This window comes from Azolla caroliniana, unplaced genomic scaffold, assembly GCF_043228905.1.
Source record: "Azolla caroliniana isolate FFs.n. ecotype wild unplaced genomic scaffold, voAzoCaro1.0.p SCAF_6, whole genome shotgun sequence".
NCBI classification, from domain to species: domain Eukaryota; kingdom Viridiplantae; phylum Streptophyta; class Polypodiopsida; order Salviniales; family Salviniaceae; genus Azolla; species Azolla caroliniana.
In genome coordinates this window covers 1,747,753-1,765,175 of record NW_028230441.1, presented here as the reverse complement: position 1 = coordinate 1,765,175, position 17,423 = coordinate 1,747,753, and the positions used below count along the sequence as shown (strand labels likewise).

The 17,423-nt window shown below is 35.4% G+C and overlaps 2 protein-coding genes across 3 annotated transcripts; one reads left to right on the top strand and one right to left on the bottom strand.

Moving 5' to 3' along the window:
* The first annotated feature begins 2,521 nt into the window (after nt 1–2,521).
* Nucleotides 2,522–4,116, top strand: LOC147862473 (uncharacterized). The gene is made up of 3 exons (XM_087321877.1): nt 2,522–2,936; nt 3,568–3,713; nt 3,835–4,116. The coding sequence occupies exons 1-3, from the start codon at nt 2,730–2,732 to the stop codon at nt 3,902–3,904; spliced, it is 423 nt and encodes a 140-aa protein (XP_087178003.1). The 5' UTR covers nt 2,522–2,729; the 3' UTR covers nt 3,905–4,116.
* A 1,483-nt stretch (nt 4,117–5,599) lies between these two features.
* On the bottom strand, nt 5,600–14,242 carry LOC147862472 (calcineurin B-like protein 7). Of its 2 annotated transcripts, none has more exons than XM_087321875.1 (8): nt 14,044–14,242; nt 9,713–9,861; nt 8,795–8,854; nt 7,571–7,679; nt 7,270–7,322; nt 6,360–6,440; nt 6,108–6,220; nt 5,600–6,008 (listed from the first exon to the last, which is right to left on the bottom strand). In XM_087321875.1, exons 2-8 carry the CDS (start codon nt 9,806–9,808, stop codon nt 5,942–5,944), a joined length of 579 nt encoding a protein of 192 aa, XP_087178001.1. In that variant the 5' UTR covers nt 9,809–9,861; nt 14,044–14,242; the 3' UTR covers nt 5,600–5,941. The 2 variants fall into 2 exon arrangements, with proteins under 2 accessions (XP_087178001.1, XP_087178002.1); XM_087321876.1 differs by lacking the exon at nt 14,044–14,242 and adding an exon at nt 8,938–9,020 and having other exon boundaries at nt 9,713–9,860.
* Between the last annotated feature and the right edge of the window lie 3,181 nt (nt 14,243–17,423).

Below are 17,423 nucleotides of genomic sequence, written 5' to 3'. Positions count from 1 at the left end.
TGTCTCTTGCTCCATGACGTTTTTAATCAACACTCTCACTCTAAATGAATTCTTCTTCTTGAAGGAGTCTCTCAAGTAGTCATTCCATCATCGTCTCTTGTTGAAATATTCTTTCAATGCTTTTGTGCATAGCCTCATACACCATTGGTTTTTTGTGGTATTTTTATACCTCATATGGAGCTCCTTGTAATAGTGTAAAGTGCTACTAAAAATAAATTGTTTATTGTAATTTGTTACAAAGAACTCAACAAAAGTCGTAGCTTATCATCATATCCTCCCTATAGTTATCTCCATATGTGCTTTCCAAATTGTCACACATCATTAACACACTTCACCAATTACCCATGGATGACTAGAGTGATGCACAATACCATCATCGTAGCATGAAAAACACCTTATTATACAAATAATTAATCATTATTATGTTCCCTCCATCAACATCCTTAGATAATGTAAGCTTAGAGATCATTGTGGACGCCATCATTGTAATTTATGGGACCCGTATAAATTCTAGTGTTTGGTACAAAAATATGTGTTCTTAACATATTTTTTAAAGAAAACAATTTGTTGTCATTACCTATAATTGTGTTGCAATGTAGTGGCGTTGTCTAAAGATTAGATTAGGACAAGTTTCAAAAGTACTAGTGTGTCAAATCATACAAAAATCGTGTTGTAAGCCATTGTAGTGTCTTCTATGTGAGAAGCTTTGTTGTGAATGTTGCGTCCTCTTAATTGTGACTGGCAACCATTGCACACAAAAACATGTTTGTTCTTAACCACATTAAGAATGCCACTTGGATTGGACTAACATAACAATGATGTGACACTAACCAACGACTAAATAGTTGGTTACCAAGGTGCATAAAAATGACATCCTAGAGAGGTTGGAACAAATGTAGAGTTTAAACTCTTTTATGTAACATCAATGTTCACGTTTTGTGCAAAAGTGTATTGAGGACAAAAACGTGATTATGCATGTCGATATTCCTATGAAAGATATATTGGAACCAATGAGTATGATAGTGTGAAAAGACGCGCTTGAGGATTTTCCCTATGGTCCCGAGTAGTTTTCAAGAAAATGGGTGTTCCTATTTATTGAATTGTCGATAAGGTGATCGCAACAACATGATGGTAATTATACACACATGATGAATATATTCTTGGTTCATGTGTATGTGAGGAGGAGAATGGATCCCCTTTCATTCAATCAAATGTTTGTGGCATGTGGCTAACTTAGATGTAGGGATCATACTATGACATCTATATTCTTCGTAAATGAGTGCTTTCGAACGCATCATACTCATATTATACATATATATATATATATATATATCGCCCTCCAACATCCGTAACATAAAGAGTAACTTAATTATAGAATGATAAAGGGTTGTATAAAAAACCTTACATTTCGTGGAGCATGCCTTACTTAAAAAAAACACAAGACTCACGTGCCGAGCAAGCAACGCCTTATTTTGTGTGTGTGTGTGTATGTGTGTGTGTTTCAGTAAATTATTGAGGTTTGCTTTCGTGGACATAAGGTTCTTCTTTCTTCTTCGTCTTTGATTTTAGGTGAGCCCTATTCTTGTAAATACCTCAAAACATTCAGGTCAGTTTCATAAATAAATAAATAAATAAATAAATAAATAAATAAATAAATAAATAAATAAATAAATAAATAAATAGATAGATAAATAGATAAATAGATAAATAAATAAATAAATAAATAAATAATACACACATGCATATATGTATGTATTATTTATTTATTTATCTTCCTCTTCCTCTCGTTCTTCCGCGTTTTTTAGGTTTTCTTTGTTTTAAGTTAAAATTGCCTTATCTCTTCTTCTTCTTCCCCTTCTTCTCCGTCTTCTGGTGCAGGACTTCTACTTTCCAGGTCAGTTTCTGTTTCTGTTCTCCCATAATCAGTTAGTATTAGGGTAGTCGTCATGGACAGGGTCGTGCTCTCGGTGAGGTTTGGGATTTTCAGAGACAGCTCATATATTTCCTAATCTGCTCACAGGTTTCCACCTTCTCTTAGAGACGTCTGTTTTGATTTCGCGTCACACCTTAGTTTCCGGGCTAGTTTCTGTCCCCCCCCATATATAGGGTCATGTTCATGGTTAGGGTTAGGGTTAGGATTTTCATACTCAGGTCATCTATTCTCCAATCTGTAAATTAGGGTTTTGCGCTATATAATTCCTGGTTTGATCTCATCAAACCCTAATTTCCATCCTTTATGTTTAGGGCTTTCATAGAGCTTATAAATTGCCCACATGAGTGTACAGAAGCGTCAAGTAGGCAAACTAGGGTTTTTGCATCTATCATTTTTTTTTTTCTTTTGTGAAATTAGGGTTTTGGCAGTTTCCTACTCTATAGATTGCGTATTTGAGTCTAGAAAATGGATAGCTAGGGTTTTCTTATATCTATTTTATGACCTAACCAGAGGATCAAAAACCATATAATGCCTGTAACTTCATGTGTATTTACGGGAATACCCTTTAGCTTTGCAAGAAGTACCTGAATACCTATTGGCAGCACATAAATCTGATACTACAGACATCCGGAGTGTCTGGTCATTTTGGGAAACTCGAGGATGTTTTGATAAGTACTGTAGATATCAGTGTTTGGATATTTTTGCCTTATAATCTAGTGTTAATCTACGAAGAATTGAGAACTAGTTTCTATGCAGATCAATTTTTACAGTGGAGTTTTGATCATTATTATTAGAAATGGCGGCAATCCAAAGTATCATCACACCATGCCCTATTATTACCAGTCGTTCATCTTTATCTAAACCATCAAGGAACTCAGCCACAAAGTTCTGTCATTTCACATCAGAAACTCGAGGGAAACACACTTTGCGTGTTATACCTAGTGCCTCCTCCATCCCGGCCACAAACTATTCTCAAACAAAGATTGAGGGAGTCCCATCCAAGGTTAGATACTCTCTTCCCTAGATCTCCAGTTGCATGGTTTTTAGAGTGGTTTTGAATGATATAATGAACTTTAAAAAATTTGTTGGCTGTTCGCTACTGTTTTTTTATTTGGTAGTTTGGTGTTGAATTTTTTCTCATGGTAAAGAACTGTTAGCAACTTTGTAGAATCAGGGTCTTCTATAATATAGTTCTTGATGACAGGTTTATTGCACAGATATATGCTCCATCCTTTTGATACCAACTACAATTTAGGGTTGTTTTACATGATAAAGGCCCCTTGACTGATTTTGGGTCGTTTATACTCTTTGATACCATGTGTTTTCATTCTATAACATTTAGGGTTTCTACGTACTAAGATAATGCAATGGTGACCCTGTAACATTGTGAATTATTGAGGTTCATTTGACCATATATGATATACAAAGTAAGGCTCATGCAACAAAAATTTCACCAGAGTAACTATGCTGAGGGCAAGAATAGCAAACTGGTTCATTGATTGTGATGATATTCCATATGCTATTATCCTGGTCAATCTGAATAATTTTTTATTTGATGCAAGCCTGAGAAATACCGTTTAATAGACAACCATGAGCCGTTGTATACCATCTGATATATTGATGTGTTTGTTCAGGTCCTTAATGATGACAATTGTAGCGATGTTCCTAACGTCTTTATAGATGAATCAACGGGGATTGTTTGCTACCGAACTGATTGTGGTGAGGTTGTATGTGAGGGCCTTGACGAGGGTCCTCACTTTTACCCTCCATCAAGGTCAAAGTAAGAGTCAGAATTGATACCATTTCAATATTTGCAATTGTTGTTGATTTATTTCTTAGGATTAATGTTAAGTAACACATGTTTGATTTCCCTCTAATTGTTTCACTTTTTGTCCCTATAGCTATTACATGCCAGACACTAGAGCAAGCGCAATCTTGCCCTTCTTCGGGGAAGGTATGTATGAGATATGATTTCAATGCTTTCCAAGCAACATATGAAAGTGTCTACTATCAATCTACCTACTTTATGAATCCCATCTTAAGGATACTACGAGCACGTGTCTACTGTTATGGTGTTTATATTTGTAACACCTAGTGAAGTTGTAATAAACTCTCTTGTATATACACTTAAGGTTGTGGTTTATCTCAAGGTAAACCTGAGAAAAGTGTAATGTTTTTCATTCTACTAGTGTAATGTTTTAGCTTTTAATGGTTCATCTAATGAGAAGGGTTTATTCAAACATCAAACTTATGTTTTAAGCGAACAATTTGAATTACTGGTTTTTTCCCCATATCCTCAGTGATGATGATTTATATGTTATTTGTGGCAGAGGTTTTCTGAAATTAGCAAACACCATACACACCCGAAACCCTATGAAAAGACATCGTGTGAAATATTCATGGGATAAGCAAGAGGTCAAGGTGGATGTCCATGGGATAAGCTTAGGACACATTTATAGGAATGTCTCCCTGAATGTTGACACGAATCAAGAACATTTTAAAATACATGGCCAAAAATCTTCATGAGATAGGCTTAAGGACACATTTATAGAAATCTCACCCGAAATGCTACCACCAATAAAAAACGTTTTAAAACACATGGCCAGGAGCAGGTGGTGTATGGTTTAATGGCACAGGTGCTCAAGCCTAATAAACTCTACTCTTGGTGTGTTTACCAACCCGTCAGAACAGGTTTGGTGCAATCTCAACTGTTCAAAGATTGTTGTACAAGCCTTTAGGATTGGGACTAAAATACAACAAAGGTGAACAAAATGGATGTGCATTCATGCAAGGATAAAGACCTACAACTCTGGACAATTTATTTATTGTGCATGATGAATTTGAAAGCTCCTGCTCCCATGGTGCATATGGATAGAATGACTAGAAAATACCACAAAATGTAATGGAAAAAATGAAACAATACATAAAAGATTGTTGTAAAAGACTTTGGGATGAAAATACAACAAAGGTGAACAAAAATGAATGTGCATTCACGTAAGGAAAAGTTCTAAAACTTTGGCAATCTTTTCTTAGCAATGATGAATTTGAAAGCTTCCATGGCGCATATGAATAGAACTACAAGAAAATAGTTCAAAGTATAATGGAAAAGAGGAAATAATACAATAAGTGAAATGACATTCAAATTATAACTCTAGAATGCCAAAAATGCAATAGATGGGGTGCATTAATGTTTATTTTCATAAACTTAATAATTGTTAAGGAAAGAAAAATCAGAGAACACCAATGATGTGTTGTTAATAAATAAACAATGGCAAGTATGCCTCCAAAAAGGCTTCATTGTGCCAATTTAAAGCATGATTGTGCTAAATAAGACACGTTTGTTATGTTCAAGGGGTCCTATGTTACATTGTGACCATTATGATATTAAATCGAAATCTCAGAAAATTCCCAGGGTATTGTTGATACTGGCTCTTATAAATACAATGGTCATATATTCTATGATACCTGAGAACGTACCAAGGTCATTCATTGTTCATATTACCTCTTAAGTAGAATCTATTAACTTTTAATTTTTTTCAGGCCAGATGGCTGGTGTAAGTTTAATCTCTTTGATTGATACCATAACATAAAACTCAATTGAAAAAGAATATGATTTGAAATCTCAAACATATAATCTCTCGGCTAACCAGCATAACACACATCAAAACTCTCAACCAGATTTTTTATTTTTTATTCCCAAACAAACATAAATACATAGAATTGTGCATTGCTACAATGTCATTACACTAACCAATAGAAATCAATAAGCTCTCTTTGAAAGGGATCTATTGACATGGAAGTGAATGGTAAGGTCATAGTCAATAATTGATAAAACTTTGATACAGTTCAAGCCAGTAAAATGTAATATACAAAGCTTTTTGTGTAATTCCCCAAAAAGAAGGGATCTCCTAAAATGAATTTATCATATATTACGTGTACGACATGATAACAAAGAATGATGGTTTAATAATACTGTATACTACTGTGGACAGACCAATGTCATCCATATCAATTCACTTCAGTTTCTTCAACTTCAGAGTTGAAAACGAAACTCGGAAAGTTAACTGTGACATCCCTGTAGAAAGGGGAATAAAAGATTTAGCTAAGGATTTAAAAAAAATTCTCATCATTATTTTCTCATTTTGTAAAAAAAACAAGAAAAGCAATATCTTACTTGAGATATGGTAGAGTCATCACTCTCATCAACGATGGATTTTTCAATACAAATGCCTTCCACTCCTCATGATCGATCTTTCCATCATTCTTTGTGTCGGCTTCAGCGAATGTCTGACATCACAAAACATATCTTTTTAAACTAAATATTTTGCAAATGTCATGCCATGACAAAACACCATAATAAATTTACTACATGAATGAATATGAAAAAAATGTTTTTACAATGTAATGACAGCATTGGAGTTCACACCTGATCCAAAATGGCTTTAATTACATCATCTGTCAGTTGCACTTCAGATTCGGATAGTATCGCTACAACCATCTTCTCAACCTGCATGCATTCATGCATCAGACTCTCTTTAACTTAACGAAATTATCCTAGTAGTAGTAAGAGGATCCAAATCCCTTCATGCCCCTACAGTATATCAATGCATCACAATAATGACCTCACAGTAGCTATAGCCATACTATGGACTGATTGTTGCATGCATCTCTATCTTCTCACATTCATAATTTTTTTGAGAGAATCCAAATTTACTTCTTGCTGTGGGCTATAAGCTCTGTCCCATGGATGGCATTCAGTCTACCACAAAATTAATAAAAATATGTACTTATTTCACTCATTCACTCTCACTCTTTGTATACTTTGAGATCATAAAAAGGTGTATTACACTAGAGAAACAAACCAAGTACATATGATTGGTTTTACAAATGTCAGATGGATTACTATGATGTCATGTTTACCTTTTTGTAATGAAAATATTAAATATGAAGAAGGGCACTGATGATATGATGCCACATCATATCCTGTATTGACTTCTCTCAAATACAACTTGTTAGAGTTTCGTTTTTGCCTTGAAACCAATCATGTAGAAGAGAACAATTTCAAATTTTGTAACCTATATAGATCATTATTGTTACGAACACAATTGCAAGCCCTACACTAGCCTATGCCTAGTTTTTTGAGAGAATTTTATGCAAAAATGTTGGCTATATTCTGATCCAAATTAACATGAATTTTCCCCAGATCACAAAATATTTCAAATTGTACAAAGAGGGACTTGAATCCTCACTCTTCACAAAAGTAGCAACTTCTCAACAATTATGCCAGCATTCACTACTTAATAAAAAAAATTGTTATGATCTCAAAATAATCATACCTCCTCACGTTCAATGAAGCCAGTTTGCCTTAAATCAAAGAGCCTGAAGGCAACTGACAAAAAGGGGAAAAACATGCCAATACTTTGAATGTAATTTTTTTTCATGATGTGCAGGATATGAAAAGAAATTTCAGAATGCTTTGAAATGACATGTCCAGAGAATAGGTAAGTAGAAAAGCAATACATAAACTCTGATAAGTTTCAATAATTTCCTGAATAGAGTCAGTATTCCCTTCAAAATGCATCCTTGAACTACTTTAAAATGCAGATCACTAGAAGCACTAGAAACAAATTGACTCACAATCGATTTTGACTTCAATCTGAGCATTGGGATGAAATACGCTCAATGAACGTACAAACTCCCCAGAATCAATAACACCATTTCTCTTCACATCAAATAAATCAAACACCTGAACACAAACTATGACTTCAGCTAGAAATATATGTTAACTAAATGTTATTATACCATAATACACATAATTCACAGACAGTTTATGGGGTTATTTCTACAATCTTTATCGACTAAAATAAGCAAAATATTGAAATATGATATGACATTATCCCATTTCTTTCACTTCCGAAGCACCCGGTAGGGTGTATCTACTAGAGCTAAATCTTTGGCTTCAATCTGGTTCTTCATTTTCTACCTTGGTTTGTTTTAGAAGCACCCACCTGCTATTTCTGCCCCATTTAAACTCAAAATAGTATGTCAGCGGACTTTCCCAGCACTTGTTTTCAAGAGTATGGAACATATAGACATGTTATAATCTAAGGTACAAGATCGACCAAGTGCTGTGATCTGGCCCATTGAAACAATATACAGGATGCACTCCTAGCCACTATTACAATGTAGACGTATTTATATGGGGGTGAGAAATATTTTGCTTCAAGATTTCAACATATAATAAGATTTCTAGAGTCGCGTTTTGTGGTGCATAAAACCAAAACACATTCAAACTACTATATATTTTGTAAGTGAATAATAACAAGCAACAAATATATGTCTCTAAATTCCCCAAAGACAACCACCACCATATTTCTCCAGATTTGGATCAGAAATATATCCAATCCCTTCAGAAAAGCTCCTAAAAAAAGTTATACTTGGTCTCTAGAAATAGCAATCTCTTCTGAAATTGCTTATGGAAACTATTGGAAATGTCTCCTGGAAACACCAACACCAACACCAGCCACAACCACAATTATCCTTATGAGAACTCTCAGAATTTCTCTCTTCATGATCTCCAGACTTCATGAAATATCCACAAATCCCCCTCCCCCCCAAGCTGTAATACCATGAAATCCATTTTGGACAGAAGGACAAGGTTAAAGCTGATCAATCAATGTTTTGAACTTCATAATATTGATGAAGAGATTTTGGAGGTCCATTGTATTTTCACCCAGCAACTTAAACTAAGTCTTCATTAATAGTTATATATATATACTTTTTCCCAGGCTAATCTAGATTAGTTTGATTACATGGACCATCAAAAGTTTCAACTCGAAGAGTATTTACAAATATTTTTACCCTGTCGGCGAAAAGATTTTGCATCCTGCTATTCCGGAAAAGAGCAAGCTGAAACTCCTCCTTTAAAAAACAAATAATCAAAGTTTTAACAGACAAAAATGGCAACTAAAAAACTCTTTTTTAAACAAAGCTATACGAGGCACCTTGTGAATTAGTCCATCATCGAACATAGAACTACTGAGTTTTTTAAACAGTTCATAGAGTGCTTCGATCTCACTGACACTAACTAATACACAGAAGAAAAGACGAAAAAATGATGTGATGTTAGTACCTTTTTAAATAAATTGAAAAAAATTTCAGAGTCATAAACCATCAATAATATAATCCATCAAACAAACTCTAAAAAAGAATTTCCAATGCAAATAACCAGTTTTGCAACTGGCGATAGGTTTGGAAGAATACAGAGTAAGAATCTGTAAACAAAAACTCTTCTTATATATATATATATATATATATATTTATCACCAAATAAAACATTCCCAAACTCCTATGAAACTAGCTAGGCTTTATAGGTGAATGGATGCCATTGCATGGTAGCAGATATGATCTGATGCTCCACCTATGTGATTGTATAATTAGATTCTCGCTGCATCCGAGTTCCTAGTCCCTGAAATCCAGCTCCATTAGAAGCTTATACTTCAGTTTGAGATCAGTTTGCATTCTAATGCTATTGCACTAAATCCCATTTAGGTTCAAGTTCAGTTAGGGCATTCCAATTTTTCATCAATGTATCAAGCTTCGTATTGCAATCACAAGATCCAAATGCGCTTTTCTTAGATTTAACATACAAAAACAGGGACAAACAACAAAAGAATGACATCCCACATGCAATTAATTCAGATGAGTTCAGATGCTGTTGTAAACAGGGACATCTAGAATATAAATTTGAGACTTTTATGGAACTAAAAACAGACTTACAAGATGTTTCGGTAGACAAGAGCACAGGATCTTCATATCCAGGAGGCCGGGGCAATTGTCTTGAACCAAAGCAACCCATAAAAAGCTGTATGGCATGTCTGAGGATCGTCAAGTAACAACATGACCATATGTTTTCCCAGCACCTGGACCTGCCAGAATCCATGATATATTAGTAATCATATCATGCACACATAGTTCCAAAAGCAGGGTTGATCACACATGCTAAAATGCAAGAACGGTTCCAATCACATGGCATACATATACAACAAGACATAGAGAGAAGTAGTTGGAGAACAACAATCTAGCCAAGAAACCTCATCAGCAAAGAATCATCATAGCCTTCTTTGGCACTGCCTCCCTTCTCTCCCATGCCAGAAGTCAATGAAAAAATTACACAAGTAGACTCCTTACCACAAAATTTGGGAGGGATCACAATAGATTGGGCAATATCAAATTATCATGTACGTAGGCCATATCCATGTGGATCATGGCAACAATGGCACTTTCCTTGCTTAAAGACCCCTACATCTTGGATTAGCCAATATTGGAGATTTCCTCGTTATCCTAGTAACGAAGGTGCTTTCCTTGCTTTAGAGACCTCTCCATCTTGGAACAGCCAATATTGGAGATTTTTTGACGGCAGAAGTTTCAATCCATCTAAGCTAACAATGTCACAGCCTTAGTTAATGGAAGTAAATGGTACCTTAGGAAGATTATGCAGCTAATCAAATGTGAGGACTAACAGCTTTTGGGGCTCTTCTAGCTAGAACTCAAGACAAAAGGAGAAGTTGTCAAGGACAATAATACAACCACACAAGCTCATCAACAAAGAACAATCATAACTTTCTTTAGCCCTATCACTCTTCAAGAATATGTACATAACCTTTTCGTGCATGCCAGGATAATACCTGTAAAAATGAGTGTGGAAACACCATATAATGCATTGGTTTCTATTGAAGAAGTCAATAGAGGGGCAAAGAAGATGTCCAATGGAAAATCAGCAGATGCAAATTTAATGACAAGTCAGTCTTGAAATGGACAAGATCACAAACTCACCAACAAATAGCAACTATTTGGGTCAAGCTATCAAGCAAAGTTTCCGGAAGATTGGTTCATGAATTAGATAAAACCAATCCATAAAGGAGATAAAAATTTGGTTTCCAACTATCGAACTATCATGGTTAACTTTGTTATGGGCAAGTTATATGGCACTATCATGGAACAAAAGATTAGCTCATGGTATGAACATAATCACAAATGAGCAGCAAGCTTTAACCAAAACTTTCAAATGTGAATCATTTGGTTACACTAAGAGTAATTATGGAAGAAAGTCAGCTTCAAGGGAAAACGTTATGCTGTTGTTTTGAGGACTTCACTAAAGTCTTCGACATTGTACCAAGGAGAGAGCTTTGGAAAAGAATCATAGAGATTGGAATGCCATTAGAATATAGATAGCTATAGCACAATTATATGAGCAAGTTAGATGCCAATTGAAAATGGATGGTCGTTTCTCGATGGATTTCTTGAGCGAAATAGGAGTCAAGCAAGGGCGTCCACTTTCTCCCCGTTCTTTGGTCTACTCATCAATAAAATAGAAGAAATAGTAAACAAGGCTGCAAAAGAAGAAGGATTAGATGGCCCAAAACTCATGCAAGAACTTATTTTATACTACTATATGCTGATGATGTGTTAATTTCATATACTTGAGATGATATGCAACATTAATAGTAAACAAGGCTGCAACAGAAGAAGGATTAGATGGGCCAAAAATCATGCAAGAACTTATTTTATACTTCTATATGCTGATGACGTGTTAATTTCATATACTTCAGATGCTAAGCAACATTTACTTGATGTATTATTGGAGACATTCTGTCGGATCAGCGGGCAAGCTATTAATGTAGACAGTAATAAAGGCAACACAATGAAGATACTAGCCCACTAGTACATACAAGGGAGAACCAATACCAGTGGTGCAAAGCTTCAAATTGGTATTAATGTCCCAATGACAAATAGGTGGAATGTATGCTATGAGTCTGGACTTCAAGTGGGTTGGAATAGTTATTATGTGTGTGAGAATCAATGCAACAAAATTAATACCTGAGGATGGGAAGTAAGATCGATGCTATTTAATGATATGGTGGTCCAAGTGTTGCTTCATGGCGTGGAAGTGCAGGGTGACACTATCTCACTTAGCGCATGGAATGAAATAGAGAAAATTCAAATTTTGTTCTTACATAGACAATTGGGAGTTAAATCCTCAACATCCTATCTTGTCATCCTATTAGGAACAAATGCTCCACCGATAGAGGTGCTTGCCATGTGTACAGTATACAAGTATACCACAAAGGTCAAGAATATACCCATTCATAAATTGGCAAAACAGGCTCAGAACATAGGATGCAATGTACAAAAAACCAAGAACAAAATCCTCTCGTCTAGCTAGGTGCTTGCCATTGTGAAATGGTTTATAAGATGGGGAGCAAAAGATCTTTTGGAGCTCTTGGTGATGCTATGAAGTATGTGATCATTAAGGATAGATTACTAGAGGCACTAAGGATGAAGTTGCACGATGCTAAAAGGATGTCAAAATTGGAATATTACTTTGCAAATGTTAACCCTCAAAGTTGGGTCCAATACAAGGCAAAGATGCCAAAACCTTTTCAACTGCATCTTACTAACCCCACAATCTTTTGCTCTCCAAGTGCCTTAACACTTCTTTGAACTCAATCACACAAGTTAGGTGTTGGGGTAGCATCATGTCATCATTACTAGAGTATGAAGATATCAGTTACTTCTTGCATGTTCGGCATATAAGGTAATTCGTGAAAAGTATGATGACATGTACACGGGCATGATAAATTAAGTGTCATACTGAAATCTCCTATTCTCCACTACGAATTGTGAGCACATATGCGTGTTATTTTCACATGGAGAGTTTTTACTATGAAGAAATAACCCCCCTTCTTAGTAAGGAGTCACATACAAGACCATATGTTGATTTGGTTCCATATGTCAAATTCGGTCTCCTTGTTAACCAATTATAGATTCTAAAGGAAATTACAAGTAGAAAAAATGTGCCCACTCCTTAAAATTCTTGGAAATCTACTACTAATAAACCATACAAACTAAAATAAAGGAAATTATGAGGAGAAACAATGTACCCTACCATCTCAATTACAAATCAATCATTGATGCTGAAAGAAAGGAAATACCAATAGAAACAATGTGCTTGCATCTTAATTCTTAGGAAAACTATTGTTAATCAATTATGGATGCTGAAAGAAATGAGATTACAAGTGGAAACAATGTGCTTACATCATAATTCTCTTGGAAATATACTGTTAATCAATCATGGATGAAAGAAAATTACAAATCGGCACTATCTTAATGCTCTAGGAAATCTATGGTTAATCAATCACAGATGCTAAAAGATACGGAAATTACAAAAGGAAACAATGTGACCACTATCTTAATTCTCCAGGAAATCTATTGTTAATAAATCATAAATGCCGAAAGAAAAGAAATTACAAGTGGAAATGCTGTGCCCATTGTAATTCTCTTGGAAATCTATACAAAAGGAAATTACAAATTTCTACCATCTTAATCCTCTCAGAAATCCTATGGTTAGTTGATCATACATGCCAAAAGAAAATTAAATTATAAGTGGAAAAAATACAACCGCCATCTTGACTCTCTTGAGAATCTATTCTTAATAAATTATACACACCAAAAAGTAAGGGAAAACTTACCTAAAACTACAAGCAAAATAATGTGCCTGCATCTCAATTCTCTACAAATCTCTCATAGAGAAGAAAAAAAACAGCCAGAAAAGAAACTACAATTTCAAGAGGAAACAATGTGGCCATATCTCAAACTTTACCCAGAAATGTCTTGTTAAGCACAGTTACAAGTGTCAAACAATGTGTCAGAAATTTCAAAATTCTCTAGGATGATTTATTTTACAATGTGGCCAAATCTCAAACTTTACCCAGAAATTTCTTGTTAAGCACAGTTTCAAGTGTCAAACAATGTGTCCCAATTTTCAAATTTCTCTAGGGTAATTTATTTTGTTAAGGAAAATTGCACGTGTAACGAAAACGAGCCTAAAATGCTTAATTCCGCATGAAAAATGCCTTATTAACAGGTCATAAAAATCTCTTATAAGTATTCACGGACACAACAGAGAAGAGGAAGAAAAGAAAAAAGAAAAGAAAAAGATGATCAGATACAAGAAATCAAAATTGAAAAGGAAAACAAAAAAGAGCCACATTGAAGGTAATGATTAGAGACAAAGAAAACCAGACTAAAAAGAAGAAGATTTTACATACCATAGTGGGAATATGGAGGGGGAAGAGGTTCGACGACCATCTAAGGTTGATCTAGATGAAAGAAGAGAAGGCACGACCTCTGATGCCATGTGGTGGACAATCATTTGGGCGTATGCCCATAACGCGAGACAGCAAGATATGATTCAGATCAGAGAAAAAGAGAGGAGAGGGGGAACAGAGGAAAGAGAATGAAGGAGAAAGGTCACCACCAAAAAGCATTTAACTTTTTAAAAATCCCATGTAAATCAAATATCTTATTTTAGCTAAGCTACCTGTTATGATTGAAAATGAATGTATCATTATCACTATGAACGCAATGGGACGGACTCTTTTGCACATGTTTCTCATGCCCATATCACGCGCTCTCTCTTTCTTCATGAATCATGCCCAATGAGAGAGTCTTCGGGTTTTGTTATCAGTGTCTCTCCCGTGATTTCACTATGATAGACACACACCATGAGCTTTTGGGCCAAATTAGATTAGAGGTCACAGAAGTTACAACATCCTTACACGATTGACCTTGTACCTCTCTCTCTTTTTATTATTATTATTATTATCGTAATTAGCTTACCCTAGTGGTAAGTCGATAACACTACAAGCACTATGTCTTGGGTTCGAAACCCAATTTCCTCACCTCTCTATTATACACTTCATATATATCTCTATTTCACTAGATGCCACTGTGGAATGTAGGGGTTGAACCCATGACCACCTGGTTTCCATTGGCAACCTTACCAAGGGAGCTACATCCACATCCATCTGTACCTCTCTCTCTCTCTCTCTCTCTCTCTCTCTCTCTCTCTCTCTCTCTCTTTCTTTTTTCCTACATATATTTTTATATTCAAACAACATGACAATACAAAAAAACCTTGCTATCAAAACTACTTCAAAAGTAGCGATGTGGCAAGGGCAACCTTCTAAGGTGCTGCAATACAAAACGACACAAATGTAACTTATCTGGGGACAAAGTTCCCATACAACACAACTGTGAAAACTGCCAAATCAACATTCCTCTGATCCTACATATTTGTTGAGATACTCCAGAAAGCCCATCAAATAAGAAACCATTCTGCAAGTTCCAAATATACCACATGCCCAAGTACCTCAAATAATCAAACACAAACTTATACTATGGGGATGGTAAAACTCTATCACCTTCAATGAAAACCCATTGAAAAGGTGACAAAACATTTCTCTCTCTCTCTCTCTCTCTCTCTCTCTCTCTCTCTCTCTCTCTCTCTCTCTCTCTCTCTCTCTCTCTCTCTCTCTTTGACCTTTGAAGACGATAATATAATCTATCTCTCTTTGTTATCAAGTATGCATGAACTCTGAGTATCGTTGACCATTGCTCCCATGCATAAGGAAATAAATAATTACGCTAACTTTACGCCTTCAAAGGTTTTATTCCTATCGAAGAAAAAACATATCCTCCAAAGACCACCGAAGCTAATGTGCTTAGGTGGCCTAAATTGCTTAGCTTTGGTTGAACGGGCGATATACCAAGGACACATGAAACAAATAAATGGTGAATGAGTTGGGCAAGTGTTAGCATAAATATGAGAGATGTATGACTTGGAGAGGGTTCGTCTTCATGAAGTTGTAGAGATTTGAAGAGTGAGATAGCAACAACTCTTGTACATGTTGTTGTATCTATTCTATTGACTAGTGAACTCATCATTTCTAACATTTTTTTATTAAATGTAGTGTACTATCTCTTTGTATTCGTTGCGTGTTGTGCCAAATTGGAGCGATGTGGTGAGTATATCTCGTCCTTCTTGTAGTCTTGGTGTAAGATTTCATTGTTGGGAAGAAGGGGAAGAGTTTGGATAATGTGGAACCCAAATGTCATGAAGACATCCACCATGACACCAAACACGTTGAGTGTGGTTCATCATACACAAGAAGCTTCCAAGGGGACTTCACATATCTAAGAAGAGGAAGCTTGAGAGGTCTAGAAGTTTGATGGAACAAGTTCCCCCTATCAAAAAATCAAATCCAAGATGTTTTGATTTAGAAGGACAATGGAAGCCCATTTGATAGGAAGGAACCCACCAACTTGACCCAATATATTGGATCTCAATTTAGCTTGTGATGTTGACAATCTAAAACCATGTCACAAACGTGTATTTTTTAGTAGTAGATGCCAAAAATTGGTGGATGTTGTAGGCATAATAACTTAAAGGAAGAATTCTCACCAATATTTGAAGATGTTGTAATGACAACGGTAGGTAGCTTGCACCCTTAATATAGCCCAACACCTAAGTCTCCCAGACCACCATCTCTATAGGTTTGTCCCATGTGTATGGGCTTAATTGGTTTCCTACATGCCCTTAAACTACAAATATTCCAATGAATTTAAGATCTTCTATGAAGAATAAGGAATCTAACAAGAGCTGAAGATGTTTCCAAGAAAATGAACCAATTAATCTAGGACAAAGTTGTGTCAATGTTGTAGCACATGAATGTGAAAGTTGTAGTAGCAATTGTCCATGTACATGAACTCTCTCCATGCAAGTTGAAAGGATTGAAAGTTGCAAATTGCCTTACTAAAACCTATAGAGGTGTACAACATTGTGGATATTGTAGCACTAATTAAAAATGTATGACCTTGAGCTTGGTGTCACCCTCCCAAATGTGTGCAACATTGTGGATATTGTAGACCCAATGAAAAATGGTGAATTTGATTCCCAACAAGCTTTAGCTCTGTCTAAGCCAATGAAGTCTTACTGTAACCTTTGATCAACATCAAACCTTGAGGTAACTTCACATTCGACATCATCATGCCAATTACTTAGTTTGGATGTTAATGAGATATGGTTTCGGATCTATGATTAATTATGTCATATCGTCCAATTGGGAGGATATATTTTACAATCATTTATACCTTATCATGATAATTACCACTATAAATAGCAAATAATATTCCATGCAATATCTTTATAAATGACATTTTCTCCTCAAGAGAATGTGCTCAACCATGGGCACACATAGAATTCCCTTGTAACTTGAGGAGCATGTTGTTGGGTGACGCTTCTTTGTCAAAGTAGTGAATTAATTCATTGAAAATATCCCAAACAAAAAATAAATTGTTGTGGTCCTATCACTTAGTAAATGTTCGCCACTCATAGGGTGACCCCCTCCCTAAAGTAGTGTATTTATATGAGTTGTATGAGTGCAAAGCAAGGCCCAAATCCAAACACTCCTATGTACAATGACTTGAGGCACTTTACATAATGTTACAATAGTAAATGCGAAAAGTAGCACATTGTGTGTACAACCTTTGTCAGATTCTTGTGTAAGCCTTTTAACAATAAATAGATCACTAACATGAATACTATTTTAAATTCATACCAAGTCACTCATCTTTGAATACTAGCATG

Excerpts from the sequence above, each read along its gene's own strand:
- LOC147862472 (XM_087321876.1), bottom strand. The coding sequence starts at position 9,791 with ATGGGTTGCTTTGGTTCAAGACAATTGCCCCGGCCTCCTGGATATGAA. Across the intron at positions 7,680-8,794 it reads AAAATCTTTTCGCCGACAGG|GTGTTTGATTTATTTGATGT; the intron begins GTAAAAATATTT and ends GTTTGTGTTCAG. Across the intron at positions 6,441-7,269 it reads GCTTCATTGAACGTGAGGAG|GTTGAGAAGATGGTTGTAGC; the intron begins GTATGATTATTT and ends GAATGCATGCAG.
- LOC147862473 (XM_087321877.1), top strand. The coding sequence starts at position 2,730 with ATGGCGGCAATCCAAAGTATCATCACACCATGCCCTATTATTACCAGT. Across the intron at positions 2,937-3,567 it reads TTGAGGGAGTCCCATCCAAG|GTCCTTAATGATGACAATTG; the intron begins GTTAGATACTCT and ends GTGTTTGTTCAG. Across the intron at positions 3,714-3,834 it reads TACCCTCCATCAAGGTCAAA|CTATTACATGCCAGACACTA; the intron begins GTAAGAGTCAGA and ends TTGTCCCTATAG.